Below are 20,274 nucleotides of genomic sequence, written 5' to 3' on the forward strand. Positions count from 1 at the left end.
CCAATAATTCTGGGACGAGATTATCCCCAGTTTTCAACCCAGTTGGGCCAACTCATGAATAACCAGGGCAGTCCACCTGAAGGGGGGATGTCCATGAGGAGGAGCCAGGATTTAGCCCAGACATGGATGGACACTTGACCTGACAAGGCCCAGCTGAGGGAGAGGGTATGTGAGGGAGTCTATAAGAAACTCCCTCAAAACACCTTCAAGGACTGGCCACAGCTATCTGGCCCGTTCCTCCTTAAAGACCAACACTGCAAGGGATTCTGGTCCAGGGAGTTCTCTTTAGCTTGGGTTAAGTTGGCAGGGCCTGGGAAGGTGAGATAAGTCCGGGAAGCATAGAGAGAAAGAACTACTGTATGCAAGGATCTCCTAGTTTTAAAGGACTGTACAATACCTGAAGTAAGATGAGCAGCATTGTTCATGGTGAATCATGAAGTGAAGGTGTGCTGCCATATTTATTTTGAGTTTGTTTCACTGTAAATAAAATGCATTTGATTCCTCTGGCTGTTAAGTCGCCTACCACGTGAGCTATCACAGAGCCCTTTTTAAAAACTGGCATTACATTGGCCACTCACCAGTAGGTACTGTAGTTGTTTTAAATGATAGGTTACATAATGACGGAAAAAGAAAACAGAATTGAATAAACCAAAGTTATGATTTAGTGATGGCAAATTATAAAAAATGTATTGATAACGGTAAGAAAAAAATAATATTCAATCAACGAATAAGCCTTTGGAGCTTTTTTTCAGTATTGAAAAATTGAATAAGTCTACCAAAACAAAAGACAGAGGACTCTCCAACATGTAATGATTTGGCTGCTTAATTATAAATAGAGAAGGTGGAAAAGTTAGGGAATGGGGGAATAAGGCGTACCTATACGATAGAATGTATTGATAGTAATGGATCCTGGGAGGTAAAGTGGGATACATTTGTCCCACTAACTAGCAGAAGATGCAAGATGTTGGTTCAATTATTAAAATAAAGAGTTATGGACTGGATTCATGTCCATTTGGAATTTTAAGATGAATGTCACTAACGATAGGTACGGTATTAATCGCTATCATAAATCAATCCTTACATTCTGGAGAATGCAAAGAATGTGTTCTTAAGTAAGCTATAATAAAACCAAGTAAAACTTAAGTAAGCTATAATAAAACGTAGATCTAAAGCTAGTTTAGATATATCAAATTATCACCCAGTGTTCAATCTTTGTTCTGTAAGTAAAGTCATGGAAAAATGGGTTTTGATACAATTAGAGGATTTCCTAGAAGATAATAAGATTCTACACAAGGAACAGTATGGAACAGAGACTTTATTACTTTCCTTGATGGATGATGTTTAGAAAGAAGTGAATAAGAATCATTTGGGAATACTTGTCCAACCAGATGTTAAAGCTGCTTTTGATTGTGTTCTACTTAATGGTTTATTGATCAGACTACAAAGAATATGACTAGAAGGAAAAATTTACAAATGGCTTCATTCATATTTAACTGGTCATTCACAGTGAGTTTGCCATAACAAAGAGATGTCAGGATGGTACCTATTTGTTTAGGGATACCTCAGGGGTATGTTTATTGTCAGTAAGGTATTATTTTTATATACCGACATTTGATCTCAATTGAGATATCACACTGGTTTCCATTCAGGTACTGTAGGTATTTCTCTATCCTCAGAGGGCTTACAATCTAAGTTTGTACCTGAGGCAATGTAGGATAAAGTGACTTGCCCAAGGTCACAAGGAGCAACAGCAGGACTCGAACCCTGGTCTCCTGGTTCACAGTCCACTGCTCTAACCACTAGGCTATTCCTCCTCCTCTGTACTTAATTTAATCTATACTTTCACTCTTTGGCGGATATGTTAGTCTAGGTTTTCTATTTAAACTTTATGCAGATGATGTACAATTTTTCATTCCTAGTGTGTTTAAAGATGAAATCCCATTTGTGCATTTCGTCCAGGGTTGAGGGAGATTAACAACTGGATGGAATCTCAGGGCATAGCCTTAAATCATGGAAAAAGAATTGTGACATGGTTAGGAAGATCAGTCCCCCTTGTATTGACTAATAATGATATGTTGTTTGGATACCCTATAAAAATACAAAGTAACCTATCATTAAAATCATCCTTTGTACCTGAAGACTGGAGGGTGGCCAATATAACCCCAACATTTAAAAAAGGGCTCCGGGGCGATCCAGGAAACTACAGACCGGTTAGCCTGACTTCAATGCTGTGAAAAATAGTGGAAAGTGTTCTAAACATCAAAATCACAGAACATATAGAAAGACATGGTTTAATGGAACAAAGTCAGCATGGCTTTACCCAGGGCAAGTCTTGCCTCACAAATCTGCTTCACTTTTTTTAAAGGGGTTAATAAACATGTGGATAAAGGTGAACCAGTAGATGTGGTATATTTGGATTTTCAGAAGGCATTCGACAAAGTCCCGCATGAGAGGCTTCTAAGGAAATTAAAAAGTCATGGGATAGGGGGTGGTGTCTTTTTGTAGATTACAAATTGGTTAAAAGACAGGAAATAGAGAGTAGGATTAAATGGGCAATTTTCTCAGTGGAAGGGAGTGGGCAGTGGAGTGCCTCAGGGATCTGTATTGGAACCCTTACTTTTCAATATATTTATAAATGATCTGGAAAGAAATACGACAAGTGAGGTAATCAAATTTGCAGACGATACCAAATTGATCAGAGTAGTTAAATCACAAGCAGACTGTGATACATTGCAGGAAGACTTTCTGAGACTGGAAAATTGGGCATCCAAATGGCAGATGAAATTTAATGTGGATAAGTGCAAGGTGATGCATATAGGGAAAAATAACCCATGCTATAATTACACAATGTTAGGTTCCATATTAGGTGCTACAACCCAAGAAAGAGATCTAGGCGTCATAGTGGATAATACATTGAAATCATCGGTTCAGTGTGCTGCGGGTTTTGCCTCCCTTCCAGTAGATGGAGACAGAGAAAGTTTTACAGGCCTTTTAATCTGGTGTGCCACTTGCAGCTCCTCAGTATTTCTCTGTCTCCAGCAGATGGAGGTGGTGCAAAACCTGCAGTGAATAAAATGGAAAATGTCATAATGCCTCTGTATTGCTCCATGGTGAGATCGCACCTTGAATACTGTGTACAATTCTGGTCGCCGCATCTCAAAAAAGATATAGTTGCGATGGAGAAGGTACAGAGCAGGGCAACCAAAATGATAAAGGAAATGGAACAGCTCCCCTATGAGGAAAGACTAAAGAGGTTAGGACTTTTTAGCTTGGAGAAGAGACGACTGAGGGGGGATATGATAGAGGTGTTTAAAATCATGAAAGGTCTAGAACGGGTTAATGTGAATCAGTTATTTACTCTTTTGGATAATAGAAAGACTAGGGGGCACTCCATGAAGTTAGCAAGTGGCACATTTAAAACTAATCAGAGAAAGTTCTTTTTCACTCAACGCACAATTAAATTCTGAAATTTGTTGCCAGAGGATGTGGTTAGTGCAGTTAGTGTAGCTTGGTTTAAAAAAGGATTGGATAAGTTGTTGGAGGAGAAGTCCATTACCTGCTATTAATTAAGTTGACTTAGAAAATAGCCACTGCTGTTACTAGCAACAGTAACATGAAATAGACTTAGTTTTTGGGTACTTGCCAGGTTCTTATGGCCTGGATTGGCCACTGTTGGAAACAGGATGCTGGGGCTTGATGGAGTCTTGGTCGGTCCCAGTATGGCATGTTATGTTCTTTTGTACTTACTGAGACAAAAAGCTTGAAAAGTTCGTTATCACTAAATTCATGCCTCACAAATTCCATCTTCTTCTTCACCTCCAGGCAGTAAGTGACATAGGAATCAAAGTGAATGGAAAACTGTACAGAGAGAGGAATTAGAGAAAATGTCATATTGAGAGAGGGGGAAAAAAGAGTTTTCAGTTTTTAGCCCTACCTTCTGTAGTCCTTCATGCAATGGCACCATCTCTGCTGCAAACCCTCCCCAAGATGACCCTCTGCAGGCTCTCTTTGGGTAGCATCTCAGCTATCCTGCACCATCTTTTGGTGCCTCGTCTGTGTCTCCCCGCCTCCCGTCGAGCAATCTTTCCTGCACAAAGTCTGCGCCCGAGATGCCCCAAGCAGTAGGAGACTCACAGCCAGAAAGCCTTCCTTGAAACGCAGTGGGTTAAACTTCTGCCCAGTCCTGCGGGAATGTTCTAATGCCGGTGACATTACTTCCTGCCAGAAGCTGCGGTGTGCTCGGATAATCTCTGGGATGTTGCTGAAGAGAAGCTCAGGATGCATCTTTCAAAAAATCAAAGGTCAAGCAAATAAATTCATATGTTACACCAGTGATAATGATTAATCATGTTTCAGATGGGATGTGCAGACAGAGTGTTTTACTAACACAGTGTTCAAAACCAAGGGAAATGGGTAGGGGGATGTGTTATACCATGAAATGCAGAAGGATGTGCAGACAGAGTGTTTTACTAACACAGTGTTCAAAACCAAGGGAAATGGGTAGGGGGATGTGTTATACCATGAAATGCAGAAGGATGTGCAGCTATGGAGGGGCATTACATGGCAGAGATGCAACAGCAGTGTGAATGGATATGGGGATGCATTACAGGACTGACACTGAATATATTTATTGCTCTCCGTAAGGTTGTGAAACTGATGGTTTTGCAAAGGGCACATTTGTGTGGCTCTGAAGGAAGGTTTTTCTAAATATATCCCCAAGGCTTATATTTTCTAGCCCTTTCCAGGAACAGCAGGGATGGGTTTGGAAGAGCAGATGGTCACTCATTTTCACCTTGATTTTTGCTAATCAGTTTAGTTTGAATGTGGAGCATGCACTGAGGAAAAGAACTAATTCTGGCCAGAGTTTGAAAGCAACATCCTCTCAGCCCTCTCTACTGTGAAGGATCCCTTTATCTCACCCTAGTTGCGCTAGTTGAGACATACCTCATTCAGAAAGCCAGCATTGTGCAGGTTTAAGAGTCCACAGATGAAGAGCTAGAGAAACAAACACGACAGGTAGGGAAAAAATAAGCTTGAACTGTTATCAGAACTATAGAGAATGGACATAAGAGGTCTGAGCAAAGGAGTGTTAACAGTAGCACAGAGGCATAACATTGATGCTATCAAGATTAGATTCCTATAATGGTTTGTATCTTGGTTTACCAGCTTCCTTGGCTAGGCCATTAAAGATAATACAAAATTTGACAGCCCTTTTTTAACTGGGTCAAAAATGAATGAACACATCACTCGTATTTGGGTTTCCCTCCATTGGTTACCCATCCAATGGCGGGTGCAACATAACATTCTAACAATGATCCATAAAGTCATTAACAGTGAAAGGTATCCAGTCATAGACCTATCCAGTTATATTATCCCTTGAGATCTCCCTAATTGAAGTTCCATCTCTCTGATCTGCATGGCAAATCATGACAGCTTGTTCAAACTTGTTTAAAAAACAACTAAAATCCTCTCTCTTCTTGCTTGCATTTAAGGGTGCCTAATCTAAAGGAAAATTGGTTCTTAGCTGCTAATTTTTGTTCTTGTAATACTATGGATCAGTCCAGACTCCTGGGTTTATGCCTCCCTGCCAGCAGATGGAGACAGAGAAAGTTTTACTGACACTGCCTCATAAACCCTAGTGACACCTGCAAATCGGTACCCAAGCATAAAAACCAGAAAAAACAATTGAAAACTATACTAATTGAAATATTGAAAAGTTCTAAACTGCTTCCAACAAGTCTGAATGAATAAGAATAAAACTATACCTGGGAGGATGACTCGCCACCTTCAGCTACTGGGCGGGTTCTGGATTGATCTGTGGTACTACAGGAATGAAAATCAGCAGGTAAGAACCAATTTTCCTTTCTCTGTATGTACCTGGATCAGTCCAGGCTCCTGGGATGTACCAAAGCCCTCTACTTAGTGTGGGACCTGGAGAGTCCCACTTGCAGAACACTCTCTCCAAAAGAAGGGAAGCCTGAATCTCCCAAATCCAAGCGATAGTGTTTCACAAAAGTATGTAGCGATTTCCAAATCGCCACTCTACAAATGTCTTGAGGTGACACCAGTTGCGCCTCCGTCCAGAAGGTCACCTGCAAATGTGTAGAATGAGCTCGCAAACCCTCTGGGATCACATGACTGCTAGTGATGTATGTGGACATAATCGCCTCTTTCAACGAACACGCAATAGTAGCTTTAGAAGCTTTGAACCCACATTTCTCACCACTCCACAAAACAGAGGTGATCTAACCTCCTGAAATCATTCATTGCATCTAAGTAACACAGTAGAGCTCACCGTACATCTAACCGCTTGAGCTCCTTTGCATGAGGAGCGGAAGAATCTTCTGAAGGAAAGGCTGGAAACTCCACTGTCAGGTTCACATGAAAAGCGGACACCACTTTCGGCAAAAAGGAAGGCACCGTCCTCAAAGAAACACCGGAATCCAAAATCTGGAGGAATGGATCCTGACAGGACAATGCTTGCAATTCTGAAATCCTTCTTGCTGAGCATATCACCACGAGAAAAACCACCTTGAGAGTCAAGTCCTTCAGAGTCGCTCACTGCAGAGGTTCAAAAGGAGCCATACACAAACCTCGGAGAACCAGATTAAGGTTCCAGGATGGACAACCCTTCTGATCAGTGGGCACAAATTCTTTGTTCCTCTAAGGAATCAAAGAACATCCAAATGAGCTGAAATAGTGGACTCATCAATCTTCCCATGAAGAGAGCCCAAGACCGCCACCTGTACCCAAAGGGAACTAGGGGACAATCCTTTAGCAAAACCATCTTGAAGAAAAGACAAAATGCCAGCAATGGAAGACCTGAAAGCCTGGACTCCATAACTCCACACCTTCCAGACTCTAATATAAGCCATATTAGTGGATCTCCTTCTGGCCTGTAACAATGTAACCTCTATGTCTTAATCACTGCCTTTAAAAAGCCAAGCTGCTAGACAGAAGTGAGCAGCCTGGTCTGAAAATATGGGACCCTGATGCAGTAGACCTGTCAGATGGCCGAAGCGAATCGGCCCATCCACCAACAAGTTGACCAGATCCACAAACCAGGAACAACGCAGCCACTCCATGTTGGGCGGAGTGACCAAAATCACCTCACCATGATGTTTCTCTATGCGATGCAACACCTTACCTACTAACAGCCAAGGCAGAAAAACATAAAGAAGGACTTCCTGCGGCCAAGGGAGGACTAGAGCGTCAACGCCTTTGGCTCCATGCTGGTGCATTTGACTGAAGAATCAAAATGCCTTTGCATTGTGACGAATTGCCATCAAATCCATGTGAGGGGAACCCCACCGATCCCGGATGAGGTTCATCGCAGCCTCTGACAACTCCCACTGGCCTGGGTCTAACTGAGTCCAACTCAAGAAATCCACTTGAACGTTTTTGACCCCGGCTATGTGGGACTCCGCTATGCATTCCAGGTGTCTCTCTGCCCACCGAATTAATTTGTGAACTTTCCGCGCTACTGCCTGGCTCTCTGTTCCGCCCTGCCAATTGATATAGGCTACTGTCATGGCATTGTCCGAAGGAATTCTCTCCGATCGACTCCTCACCAATGTTAAGAACTTTTGAAGGCTAGATGGACCGTCCTGATCTCCAACTGGTTTATAGACCATGCAGATTCTTGTGCAAACCAAGTATCCTGGACTGAGCAATTGAGACACACCGCTCCCAATCCAGACAGACTGGCATCTGTAATAACTATTATCCAATCTGGAATCTCAAGGACCACTCCACAAACAAAATTGGAAGTCTGAAGCCACCAAGACAGATTCTCTCTGACTGCACTCTTGAGAGGCAACGGTAGGTGGAATTTCTCTGAGACTGGCTTCCAATGGGCCAAAAGCACCACTTGTAAGGCCTCATATGAAAAAACGCCCATGGAACAAACTCCAGAGTTGAAGCCATCAAGCCCAGAACCTGCAGATAATCCCAGACCCTGGGTATCCGCAAGTGTAACAACTGACAAACTCAACTCTGCAGAGTTAGAACTCTCTCCTCTGAAAGATACACTTTGCCGAGCAGAGTGTTGAACCGAGTGCCCAGGTATTCCAAAGACTGAGTCAGCATTAAATGACACTTTGCTAAGTTTACCTCCCAACCGATTGCTTGAAGAAGCTGGAGAACTTTGTGAACTGATTGGTGACAGAGAGCCTCTGACTTCACCCTGATAAGCCAGTCGTCCAAATTTGGGTGCACCAGGACCCCTTCCTTCTGGAGCAACACAGCTACTACCACTATCACCTAGTGAAGGTGCATGGGGCCGTGGCCAGTCCAAAAGGAAGAGCTTGAAGCTGAAAATGTTGACACAGGACCATGAAGTAAAGAAAACCCTGCAATTCTGGATGGATGGGAATGTGTAGATAGGCCTCCATGAGATCCAGGGAAGCCAGAAACTCCCCCTTGCAAACCGCAACTATTTCAGACTACAAGGTCTTCATTCAAAAGCGTGGCACCTTGAGAGCTGCATTCACCTTCTTCAAATCGAGAATCGGGCGTAACAAGCCCTCCTTCTTTGAGACAACAAAATAGATGGAGTAGTGTCCCTTGTGAAGTTCTGCAGGGGGAACTGGAAATACAGCCCCCAATCACTGAAGACAATTCAGGGTCTTCCGTACTGCCAACTGCTCACTGACAGGACTGCAGGGGAAAATTAGAAACAATTCGTGACCGGGCTGAACAAATTCTAAAGCATAGCCGTCTCTCACCACACTGAGAACCCACTGGTCCTGCGTAATCCTGGCCCACTTGAGTAAGAAAAGGGAAGTGATTATCCCCTTGTACAGGTCCTTGGTGAGGCCTCACCTGGAGTATTGTGCTCAGTTCTGGAGACCATATCTCTGAAGGGACAGAGACAGGATGGAGGCGGTCCAGAGAAGGGCGACCAAAAAGGTGGAGGGTCTTCATCAGATGACTTATGAGGAGAGATTGAAGAATCTAAATATGTACACCCTGGAGGAAAGGAGGAGCAGAGGTGATATGATACTGACTTTCAGATACTTGAAAGATTTTAATGATCTAAAGACAATGACAAACCTTTTCCATTGGAAAAAAAATCAGCAGAACCAGGGGTCACAATTTGAAACTCAGGGAGGAAGACTCAGAACCAATGTCAGGAAGTATTTCTTCACGGAGAGGGTGGTGGATGTCTGGAATGCCCTTCCAGAGGAAGTGGTGAAGACCAAAAAACCCTGTGAAGGACTTCAAAGGGGCGTGGGAAAATACTGAGGATCCATAAAGTCTAGAGGAGGTGAATGAAGAGAAGAGGCATGGGGTAGCTTGGGGGAATGACAGCTTCTACCTGGAGATTAATACCCTTATTGAATAAACATACACATGGTTAATGTGACTCCAACATTGCTCTATGCTTCAACGGCAAGAGGAAATGTGGTAAAAAGGATTTGCATTCACAAAAAAACGGGAAGTAGCTTGCTTGTTGCGGCGGTTACTACCCCAAACCAAATAAGCCTGATACTTCACTTTCAATGCATATTCAGCATAGCTCTCTGCTTCAACAGCAGGGGGGGAAGAGGAAAATAGGATTTATATTCAGATAACAACCAACAAGGACTGAATGGCACAGGCTGGGTAAACAAATAAGCGTGGGAGTAGCTTGCTTATTGCAGCGGTTACTACCCCTAACCAATTAAGCTAGATACTTCACTTAGATGCAGCTCCAGCACTGCTCTGTACATCAATGGCGGGGGTGGAGGGTAACTAGAACCAAAAAGTTATTAATAAGGGCCAAGAGTAACAGATAAGTATGAGAAAAAAAAGTGTGAAAGCTTGCTGGGCAGACTGGATGGACCGTTTGGTCTTTTTCTGCCGTCATTTCTATGTTTCTATATATTTTCCCCCTCCCCCCTCTTCCCCCATCCACCCTCCCTACCCTACCCTCTTATCATAAGCTTCCCCTAACACTCCACCCCCCAGCTAATATCCCTAAGACTCCATCTAAATCCTCATCTAAAACTTATCTTCCCAAGCAATGCTGTTATATTATAATATAAATGTTTCTCTCTATCTCTTATACAAGTTACCTCATTACAATGTAAAATGTTATAATTTACAAGTTACCTCATTACTATGTAAAATGTTATTATATTAATATACTATAAACGTTACAATCTATATGCATCTCTTTAGATCTTATACAAGTTACCACGTTACAATGTAAAATAAGCAGATCTTGCCTTATTCGTTCAGTTTTATGTAAACCGATGTGATATCTCGATCGAATGATGGTATATAAAAGCAAATAAATAAATAAAAAAATTAATTAAAAAAATGGAGTCAAGCGACTTCTGATAATAGGAACGATGGAGTGGGCTGGCCTCACCTCATTGGGCTGATTTACGTCCGGCCGAAGACCCCCCAGTGGCTCCATGGAATGGCCTCTGAGCACTCCGAAAGGACTGTCCCTAGAATTGCCCTCGAAGTGAAAACTGCCTCTGAAAACCTGGCATGGTCCATGCGGCCTCGATCTCCTATCGGAGTGAAAAACCCTTTTTGCTTTGGCTTATCCTCGGGCAAATGGAGAGACTTATTATCACTGAGAGACTGAATTAGGTGTTTGAGATCGTCCCCAAACAAAAGGTGACTCTTAAAGGGTAGAGAACCCAACTGAACCTTGGAGGAGATGTCCGCTGCCCAATTAAACAAACAGAGCAACCTCCTAGCCGCCACAACAGAGGCCATACTCCTAGAGGATGTGCGGACCAAATCATAAAAAGCATCCACCCTGTAAACCACAGCAGCCTCGATGCGCTCTGCCTGTCCACGGGTTCCCCCAACTTTGGAAGGTGTTCCTGCATCTGTTGCATCCAATGGAAGCACGCATGCTGCATGAAGCTAGCAAAAATTCCTGCACACAAACCTAGGGCCAAGACTTCAAAAATCCACTTGAGGTGAACCTCTAACTTGTGATCCTGCATGTCTTTTAACACCACAGAACCTACCATGGGAATAGTCATCCTCTTAATAACTGCAGACACCACAGCATCTACCTTAGGGAGCGCACAAGACGCCAAGTCCTGCTCCGGAAGGGGACAGAATCCGGTGTCCCCCATTCAGCCTCTACAATCCTCCTAATGGACTTGTGGTATGGAAAGGATGTTGGGGACCTCTCAACCCATCCAGGACCAGATCTGCTCCTTCTAAATCCAGGTCATTTTGGGGCATCTTGACTCCTAACACTTGAAAAGCCAAAGGAAGCAAAACATCCAGCTTCTCCCTCTGAAAGAGGTGTACCAACTTCGGGTCATCTGCCCCGGGAGCAGACCCCACCAGGTCATCTCCCTGGACCGCATCCTCAGCTGCCAGATGAGCCAGACCCGCCAGTGCCCCTTGATCAGGCTCGTCTCCTGTCACAATAGGAGGATCGTCGGCCTCCTTGGGCTCATCTCTCCCCGAGTGGCCCCCCCGAACAAGGGCTGAGCAGCCTCTGAACAGAGGAAACTCTTTGCCTGCCTGACCTGAACCTGATCCCAACCTCCCCACAGGCTGGGCTAGAAGGGGGCTGAGGAAGAGAGACTCCATAGGAAGACTACTGCCATGCCAAAAAGGCATCATGTAGCAATAAAACAAATTCAGGGGAGAAAGACCGAATTGCACCAGCCTCCTCAGGGCCTGCTACAGGAGCCAGCCGAAATGGGCTTTCTTCTCCCTCCAGATCCCCCTGATTGTTTCCAAAGTCAGATCGGGCTGGGGACATCCTCGGCGGACCCTCCCCCACCCCCCTCCAATGGCATGGGAAAAGGCGCTGAAAAATGCAATATGGCCGCTGTTCCCACGCTAGCCAGGAGAGACGCATTGCCCGAGCCCCAGCACATACCCAGCCCTGAGTCGCCTGACCTGCTTCATGGGGGGAGGGCTGCCAGAAGAGCCCTCCCTGCCTCCGATGCAATCCGTACATAGCCCACCCCTACCTAGCCATGAACGAGTTGAGCCACACATGCAGCCAGCAGCACTGCGGACCATAACAGCGGGGGGAACTGCCGACATGAGGAGACCCACTAAATAACAAAATTACACCCCCCCAAGAATTGCACTGGCCTCCTCAATTACAGGCCCTCTTACCGCCAAGGAAAAGGGAAAGTCACCCACACAGCACTGCCGAGCCTGACTGCAGCAAATGACTTGCCTTTCTTCTTTTTTTTTTTTTTAACAAAAACTTTATCTCCCTGAGAGAAAAAGCCTAAAAGAAACAAGGCACATCTCAGGAATAGGGGACCAAAAAACCCCTGTGGAGCCTGCAGCCGCCTGGGCCTTGTGAAGGGGAGGGATCTTGACAACCAGATTTACACCCCATGGGCACACAGAAGAAGGGTAACAACCACCTGCCCATCCGCCTCAACCGGACGGGGTAGGACCCAAAAGGATTCCTTCCAGAAACAAAAACTAAAAACCCCCGGAGGAAGGCTTAAAAGAAAAAAATCATCCAAAAACTGGAGAACTGCAAGTTTCACAGCCTCTGCCATCTTGCTGGAGACAGAGAAATACTGAGGAACTGCAGGTGGCACTGGGGTTTATGAGGCAATGTCAGTAAAACTTTCTCTGTCTCCATCTGCTGGCAGGGAGGAATAAACGCAGGAGTCTGGACTGATCTGGGTACATACAGGGAACTTGGAATTCCTGTTTTCCTCCAATGGAGCACTTATTAATGCTTAACTAATCCAATCCTTTGTATTTGCATTTGTCTTTGGTTTTATTTGATGCTACAGCTTATAGTTTGACTCTTTGTCTGATTATTGAAAATATGATTTTGTTACCCGATGGAGCATGCGGGCTATACATTTTTATAATGAATAAATAAATGACATTAGCTTGAGAGCGAAGAGTGAACTTTATCTGGCAATGCAAAACAGTAAGTCACTCACATCCGTGATTACCCGGAGCCTCTTCATATATGACAGCTCTGTATACAGCAATTCCCAGATCGCCTCCTGCTGGTGAGAGCACTTCCTGCTCATAGTCTGCAGGGAGCAGAAAGAAGGGGGAAAAGAAAGATTAGGTCAGATGCAGATATGGATGCACAGTTTGGCGGAAGTTGGAAGGTGAGCAGCTACTCTTGTATCCATGGACCTTCAAACTCATTTCCAAAGGCAAACTAACTGCATGGCTTCTCTTTCAAAATCTGAACAGCAAATACAAACTTTTATCTGGGTTAAATGCATAGAGGAAAGCTCTGATCCTCCCCACGAATGCTCCTTGTTCCTCATGAATAAACGCAGCTGCCTTCTGAAACCTGATGACCAGAATTAGCTGCTGGAGGGAAGGGGACATTTTCAGTTGCTCAGAAAACCTCTCCTCCCATGGCTGTGTGAGTAGTGTAGTGGCCTAAGGAGGCAGCTTGCAGGTCTCTGAACTTTGTTCAGAGCTGGCAGACTCTGCACCTGTTTTGAAGCAGGTGCAATTGTGCCTGGGGATTTCAAAATGCCTCATGTGTTTTCCTTCAGTCCAAAGTGTGAAACAGTCTGTAGACTTTTTGTGACTGATAGGAGGAATTTTCAGCTGAGAATTTATCAGTAAATGGTTTGCGTTCTAGGCGACCTCCTAGTTCGCCTAATAGGACGCACCGGCCCTGGTTGCACTAGAGAAAGTACAGAGAAGGGCTACCCTAATGATAAAAGGCTCCCCTATGAGGAAAGGCTAAAGAGACGGCTGAGGAGGGATATGATAGGGGTCTACAAATCATGAAAGGATTTGAACGGGTAAATATGAAAGAGTTATTTACTCTTTCAGATAATACAAGCACTGTACATAGTTAATTTATCTTTTAATATATTCTGTAAAAAGTTATGCTATTAAGCACGTTATATTGTATTACTATCTTGTATTACTATCTTGTTGTAAAAGTTATATGTACGCAACCAGTTACTCAAGCGGTTATACTGTATTATGTCATAAAAGGCTCGCCTTAGACATCTTGTTATATGTAAACCGATGTGATATGTCAAATCGAATGTCGGTATAGAAAAATAAATAAATAAATAAATAAATAAATAGGGGGCATTCCATGAAGTTAGCAAGTAGCACATTTAAAACAAATCAGAGAAAATTCTTCTTCACTCAATTAAACTCTGGAATTTGTTGCCAGAGGATGTGGTTAAGGCAGTTAGTGTAGCTGGGTTTAAAAAAGATTTGGATAGGTTCCTGGAGGATTCCATAAACTGCTATTAATTAATTAATAGGGAATAGCCACTGCTTGTTGCCATCTTTAGTAGCATGGGATCTATTTAATGTTTGGGTACTTGCCAGGTACTTGTGACTTGGATTGGCCACTGTTGGAGACAGGATACTGGGCTTGATGGACCTTTGGTTTGACCCAGTATGGTATATCTTATGTTATTAGAAAAATGTCCTGTGTGTATGTGTGTGTGCACATATCCTTACATGTGTGGGTGTCTCTGTGTTGTAGAGAAAACAGAGCCAGAAAAACAAGTCAAGTAGCAACATGAATTTCAGGTCTAGACATAATGAGATTCAGGGACACAAGTGATACTACAAGCAGTCTTTCTTGACATATTTTTGTTTTGCACCAAGGGTGGATTATGCAAATATTTTGACATCTTTGGACCTTTTACGACACAGAACACAAGATCTAGAGGAAATATGCCATGAAGTTTTTCCTTTGTCCTGTTGGTAGGGAGTGTGCTAAGAGGCAAAGACACTCTTATCGCCAAAGTTTTCACACCTGCTGACAGTCCTAGAAAAATACCTTGTAAACTTAGGAAGCTGCTCAAATTATTAGCCAAGGAAACATTTTCATCTCTATACAAAAGAATCCATTTTTTCCCTTTGACACATTTAAAAAAATTTTTTTTCATATTCTTTTAGCAGATACCCTTAAAAGCATAAAAACTGTGTGTGTTTTGTTTAATAGATGTAAAGTGAAATCTCTCAGATATGGTTTCATAAAAAAAATAAATCCTACAGCCTCCCACTTTTATGAATTTGGGGTGCTTTCTTCTGTGCATTCTTGTGTGCATCTATAAGTATGTACCACTATTTCTCACCTCGTGTCCTTGGATAATGTCCCTCCAAGAATTCTCCAGACGGATGCTGGTTTCATTCCCCTCACGAATTTCCCAGAACATTCTCATGTCACGGGAAAGCCGGGGCAGTCCAAACATACTATAAAAGGCAAGCTTCTTCCTCAGTTCCTCTACTTTGCCAGACTGTTGCCCAAAAAAGAAAATATGAGTGTACAAAGAGATCCATTCTGCCCCTCCATCAGGCGAGATGTACAAAGTGTTGTCATTTCTCTGTGACTGGGGCAGTTCTCCCTGAGTAGGATGATGTCATCTCTCTGTGGCTGGGGCAGCTCTCCCTGTCTCGGTGGAGTGATGTCATCTCTCTGTGACTGGGGCAGCTCTCCCTGTCTCAGTGGAGTGATGTCATCTCTCTGTGACTGGGGCAGTTCTCCCTGAGTAGGATGATGTCATCTCTCTGTGGCTGGGGCAGCTCTCCCTGTCTCAGTGGAGTGATGTCATCTCTCTGTGACTGGGGCAGCTCTCCCTGTCTCGGTGGAGTGATGTCATCTTTCTGTGACTGGGGCAGCTCTCCCTGTCTCGGTGGAGTGATGTCATTTCTCTGTGACTGGGGCAGCTTTCCCTGTCTCGGTGGAATGATGTCATCTCTGTGACTGGGGCAGCTTTCCCTGTCTCGGTGGAATGATGTCATCTCTGTGACTGGGGCAGCTCTCCCTGACTCGGTTGCGTGATGCCATCTCTCTGTGACTGGGACAGCTCTCCCTGACTCGGTTGCATGATGTCATCTCTGTGACTGGGGCAGCTCTCCCTGTCTCGGTTGCATGATGTTATCTCTCTGTGACTGGGGCAGCTCTCCCTGACTCGGTTGCGTGATGTCATCTCTGTGACTGGGGCAGCTCTCCCTGTCTCGGTTGCGTGATGCCATCTCTCTGTGACTGGGGCAGCTCTCCCTGACTCGGTTGCATGATGTCATCTCTGTGACTGGGGCAGCTCTCCCTGTCTCGGTTGCGTGATGCCATCTCTCTGTGACTGGGGCAGCTCTCCTTGTCTCGGTTGCATGATGTCATCTCTGTGACTGGGGCAGCTCTCCCTGTCTCGGTGGCGTGATGTCATCTCTCTGTGACTGGGGCATCTCTCCCTGTCTCGGTGGCTTGTTGTCAGCTCTCTGTGAGTGGGGCAGCTCTCCCTGTCTCGGTTGCGTGATGTCATCTCTGTGACTGAGGCAGCTCTCCCTGTCTCGGTGGCGTGATGTCAGCTCTCTGTGACTGGGGCAGCTCTCCCTGTCTCGGTTGCGTGATGTCATCTCTGTGACTGGGGTATCTCTCCCTGTCTCGGTGGCTTGTTGTCAGCTCTCTGTGAGTGGGGCAGCTCTCCCTGTCTCGGTTGCGTGATGTCATCTCTGTGACTGGGGCAGCTCTCCCTGTCTCGGTGGCGTGATGTCAGCTCTCTGTGACTGGGGCAGCTCTCCCTGTCTCGGTGGAGTGATGTCATCTCTCTGTGACTGGGGAAGTTCTCCCTACGAGGTCTCAGGACTGCAGGAACTGTAACTGCAGAAAACTTTTCTCACCTTGCTGTTGGAGGTCTCTCGCTCTAGGCTGTCTCTTTTCTTCTCTAGTTCTGCATCACTGGATACCAAGGAGGGCAGAGAAAATGTTCTGGCTGAGCTCTTAGAGAAGGTCACATAATCTGGCAAACGTTTTCTCCTCTTTTGTGGGACCTAAGTTTAAAAAGCAACAATAAACGAACCTCTATAATATCTCTCTCGGGCCGATACAGTACAGTGCGCTCCGTTGGAGAGCACTGTTAGCCGGCATTTGGATGCGCATTTTGGACGCACTAGCTTTACCCCTTATTCAGTAAGGGGTCCAAAACGTGCGTCCAACCCCCCCGAACCTAATAGCGCCCGCAACATGCAAATGTATGTTGATGGCCCTATTAGGTATTCCCGTGCAATTCAGTAAGTAAAATGTGCAGCCAAGCAGCACATTTTGATTTCAGAAATTAGCGCTTACCCAAAGGTAGGCGCTAATTTCTCCGGGCACCGGGAAAGTGCACAGAAAAGCAATAAAAACTGCATTTCTGTGCACCCTCCGACTTAATATCATGGCGATATTAAGTTGGAGGTCCCGAATGTTTAAAAAAGTAAATTAAATTTTTTTTTTTTAAATGGGCTCGCGGCTGTCGGGTCGAAAACCGGATGCTCAATTTTGCCGGCGTCCGGTTTCTGAGCCCGTGGCTGTCAGCGGGCTCCAGAACCGACGCCGGCAAAATTGAGCGTCGGCTGTCAAACCCTCTGACAGCCCCTGCTCCTGTCAAAAAAGAGGCGCTAGGGACGCGCTAGTGTCCCTAGCACCTCTTTTTACCGCCGGGCCTAATTTAAATAAATTAAGATACTGAATCGCGTGCACAGGAGAGCGGGCGTTCACCCGCTCTCCCGCGTTTTTACTGTATCGGCCCGTGTGACTGGGCACAAGCCCCCATGTCCTTGAGCAGTGAGGGCCAATTTTCAAAGGCTTAATCAGAAACTGTTACCCGGGTAAAATCAGGGTTTACACACATAGAAAGGATGAATCTGCCTGAGTGAGTCCCGCAGTGCACATGCCTTTACAGTAAAAAAGAGGCAATTCTGAGGGGCAGGGAAGAAAACTACATGTACACATTAATGCACAGCAGAGATGGACACTTTGCATCAATGTTTTATATTCAGCTGCATTGCAAGCCACTATTCATACAGTGGGTCTGAATATCTTCTGGATTTGTGCAATATAGTGATGTTGTTTTCTCAGGCAAGAGAGGTCTGGAGTACTTGTCCACGAGGAGTGATATCTCTCTGTCACTAATAGTCTGGACCATCAGTCACCTCAAATCTGCTAATCTATTGATATTTAAAGTTCCCAAAGTAACTTTAAGAGTTTCATCTTGGATGTTGCTCAGCTATTTCTGATCCAAGCAGAAATGTGAGAAGTTTGTTATACTCTCCCCTTTTTTTAAGATGGTTGCATTATGAATATTTATGACAGTAGCACATCCAAAATATGCACACCTAGTTTACCTTTTGATGAATGCTTTTGTTTACGGAGCTCCCATTGACTGAGTGATTGCAGGGATCTCTCAGGGGTCTGCTGGGGTCACTGCTTTCATATGTTTCAACGTGCAATGCCACCATTCCTGGGAGGCAGTCGCTTCCCTCTAAGTGCATGGCTTCCTTACTTCTTTGTCTCAACGACTGTTCCCTTCCTTCCACGCCATGAAGGTCAGCAGCATTAATGAGCTCATGTGGTACATTCCAAGATTTGGATGAGTTAAACATGCTTCTGGTCCAATCATGAGTCACAATCCTTTGTCAATGGTCTTTGGCTATAGGGGGTGGGGGTGTCACAGGCGGGCAGCCACGTTGACCAATCAGAACATAATTCTCGCAACATCTAGTGGAAGAAATAAGAAGAGTAACATCTTTCTGAATGAAATATACCTGTCCTCAGTGCTGCACCTCTGCATGAAGGCCTCAGACAGCAAGACTGTTTTGATGGTATTCTCCAGCTGATTATTACTGTGTCTACAGGAGATCAGAAGAAGCTGTCTGTCCACAGAAAAAGTCATGTTCCCCATTCATGAGAGAGAGAGAGGAGGCAATGAACAGAAAAGGGAGACCAAAAGAAAGAGGGAGGAAGAGATTAAGATGAGGAATAGTGAGATGAAAAAAAGATGGAGCTAGAATGGAAGGAAGAGGTTTTGCTGGATTCAGGTAGGCCAAGACTTGAGATTTGGAGAAACATCCCCCAAATCATTAGAATACAGAATGCTTTCACAGCAATGGCAATAGAAGTCAGTCCTGCAAAAGCATCTGATGGGGTAAAAGGTTAAAGGACACCCATCATGTGTCTCTATAACTACACCACAATCCATCCTTTCCTTTCTGAACCCTTATCCATTCCCTCGTCACCTCCCTCTTAGACAACTGCAAGCTGTCCCCTCTCTCTTCACGTCAATCCATCCAAAATTGAGCTGCATGACTTATTTTTCACCAGACTCTCTACATCCATATAACTCCTTTTCTGAAGTCACTGCATATCTGTTCCTGCATACAGTTCAAGCTCCTCTTTTTCACCTATAAGTGCCTCTCTTCCTACGCCCCTCCTCGTGCCCTTTGCTCATCAGACGAGTTACTCCTATCTGTGTCTTTCTCTACTGCCCACTCATAGTCTTCTTGAGCCAGTGCGTCATGTTCCCTATCTTGCCTTATTCAAGTCCAGTCTTCAAACCCAATCTTAACCCCTGATTACTCCACTTAGGGGTAGATCTTAAAAGCCCTGCATGCGTAAATCCTCCTGGATTTACGTGCGCAGGGCACTCGCGTGCCGGCATGCCTATTTTGCGTAGGCCGCCGGCGTGCAGAAAGCCCCGGGATGTGCGTAAGCTCCGGGGCTTCGTAAAAGGGCCAGGAGGGGGTGTGTCCGGGGGCATATCTTATAAAATCCGGCGTACTTTTGTTTGCGCCGTTTGTGCGAACAAAAGTACGCGTGCACGCGTACTTTTTAAAGATCTACCTCTTAATGCGTTATTGATTTTAACTTTTTTTTTTTTTTTTTTTTAATTTTAAATTTTGCATTTTCAAACAAACATGATAGCAAAAGACGCATATCAAGAGATTGGGATTAAGGTATACAAAGAAAATTACAGGAACATAAAATTTCCCACAGGTATATCCATTTAAATTACACGGAATAAGCATAAAATAAGTTCCCAAAACCAAATAATCCCTTTATAAGAAAAAGGGGGGAGAATCCTTATAACATTGGGAGTAATTAAGGAAAAAAAATTTCCATGAAAAAAGAGAGGCACAGGAATGAAATACTATCTTTAAATCCCAAAACAGGCATTAGTTAGAACTTTGTTTACACAAGGAATGCGTATCTAGAAATATTCTTAACTGAGATGGATCGAAAAAGATATATCTCACATCATTTAATCTAAGAATACATTTGCAGGGATATCTTATGGTAATCTGCGCACCTATACCCCTGGCCTCCTGACACATTGCCAAGAAAATTTTCCTTCTCTGCTGGGTCGTTCTGGTCAAGTCTGGAAACATCCATAGCTTGAATTCCAAATACTTTTTTTCTCTATTTCTTAGAAAGAGTTTCAGAATCATATCTCTTTCTGAGACCAATGAAAAACTTATTAACAATGTCCCACAATAATCTATCTGTTCTTCTGAGGGTTGTTCAAGAAATTCTGTTAAATTTCCAATTCCTAAATTTGG

The 20,274-nt window shown here is 44.3% G+C and overlaps 1 protein-coding gene across 1 annotated transcript in view; it reads right to left on the reverse strand.

The window, feature by feature from the left end:
- Positions 1-20,274, reverse strand: part of PLEKHG6 (pleckstrin homology and RhoGEF domain containing G6) — a 54,491-nt gene that overhangs the window by 21,867 nt on the left and 12,350 nt on the right. Inside the window, exons 3-9 of the mRNA XM_029580822.1 lie at positions 18,064-18,436; positions 16,579-16,728; positions 15,036-15,197; positions 12,897-12,992; positions 4,945-4,995; positions 4,135-4,284; positions 3,748-3,858 (exon numbers count right to left, since the gene is read on the reverse strand). Of these exons, the coding sequence (XP_029436682.1) occupies positions 3,748-3,858; positions 4,135-4,284; positions 4,945-4,995; positions 12,897-12,992; positions 15,036-15,197; positions 16,579-16,728; positions 18,064-18,321 (978 nt within the window). The 5' untranslated portion in view covers positions 18,322-18,436. The remainder of the gene's footprint in view (positions 1-3,747; positions 3,859-4,134; positions 4,285-4,944; positions 4,996-12,896; positions 12,993-15,035; positions 15,198-16,578; positions 16,729-18,063; positions 18,437-20,274) is intronic.

This window comes from Rhinatrema bivittatum, chromosome 16, assembly GCF_901001135.1.
Source record: "Rhinatrema bivittatum chromosome 16, aRhiBiv1.1, whole genome shotgun sequence".
Lineage (NCBI taxonomy): Eukaryota > Metazoa > Chordata > Amphibia > Gymnophiona > Rhinatrematidae > Rhinatrema > Rhinatrema bivittatum.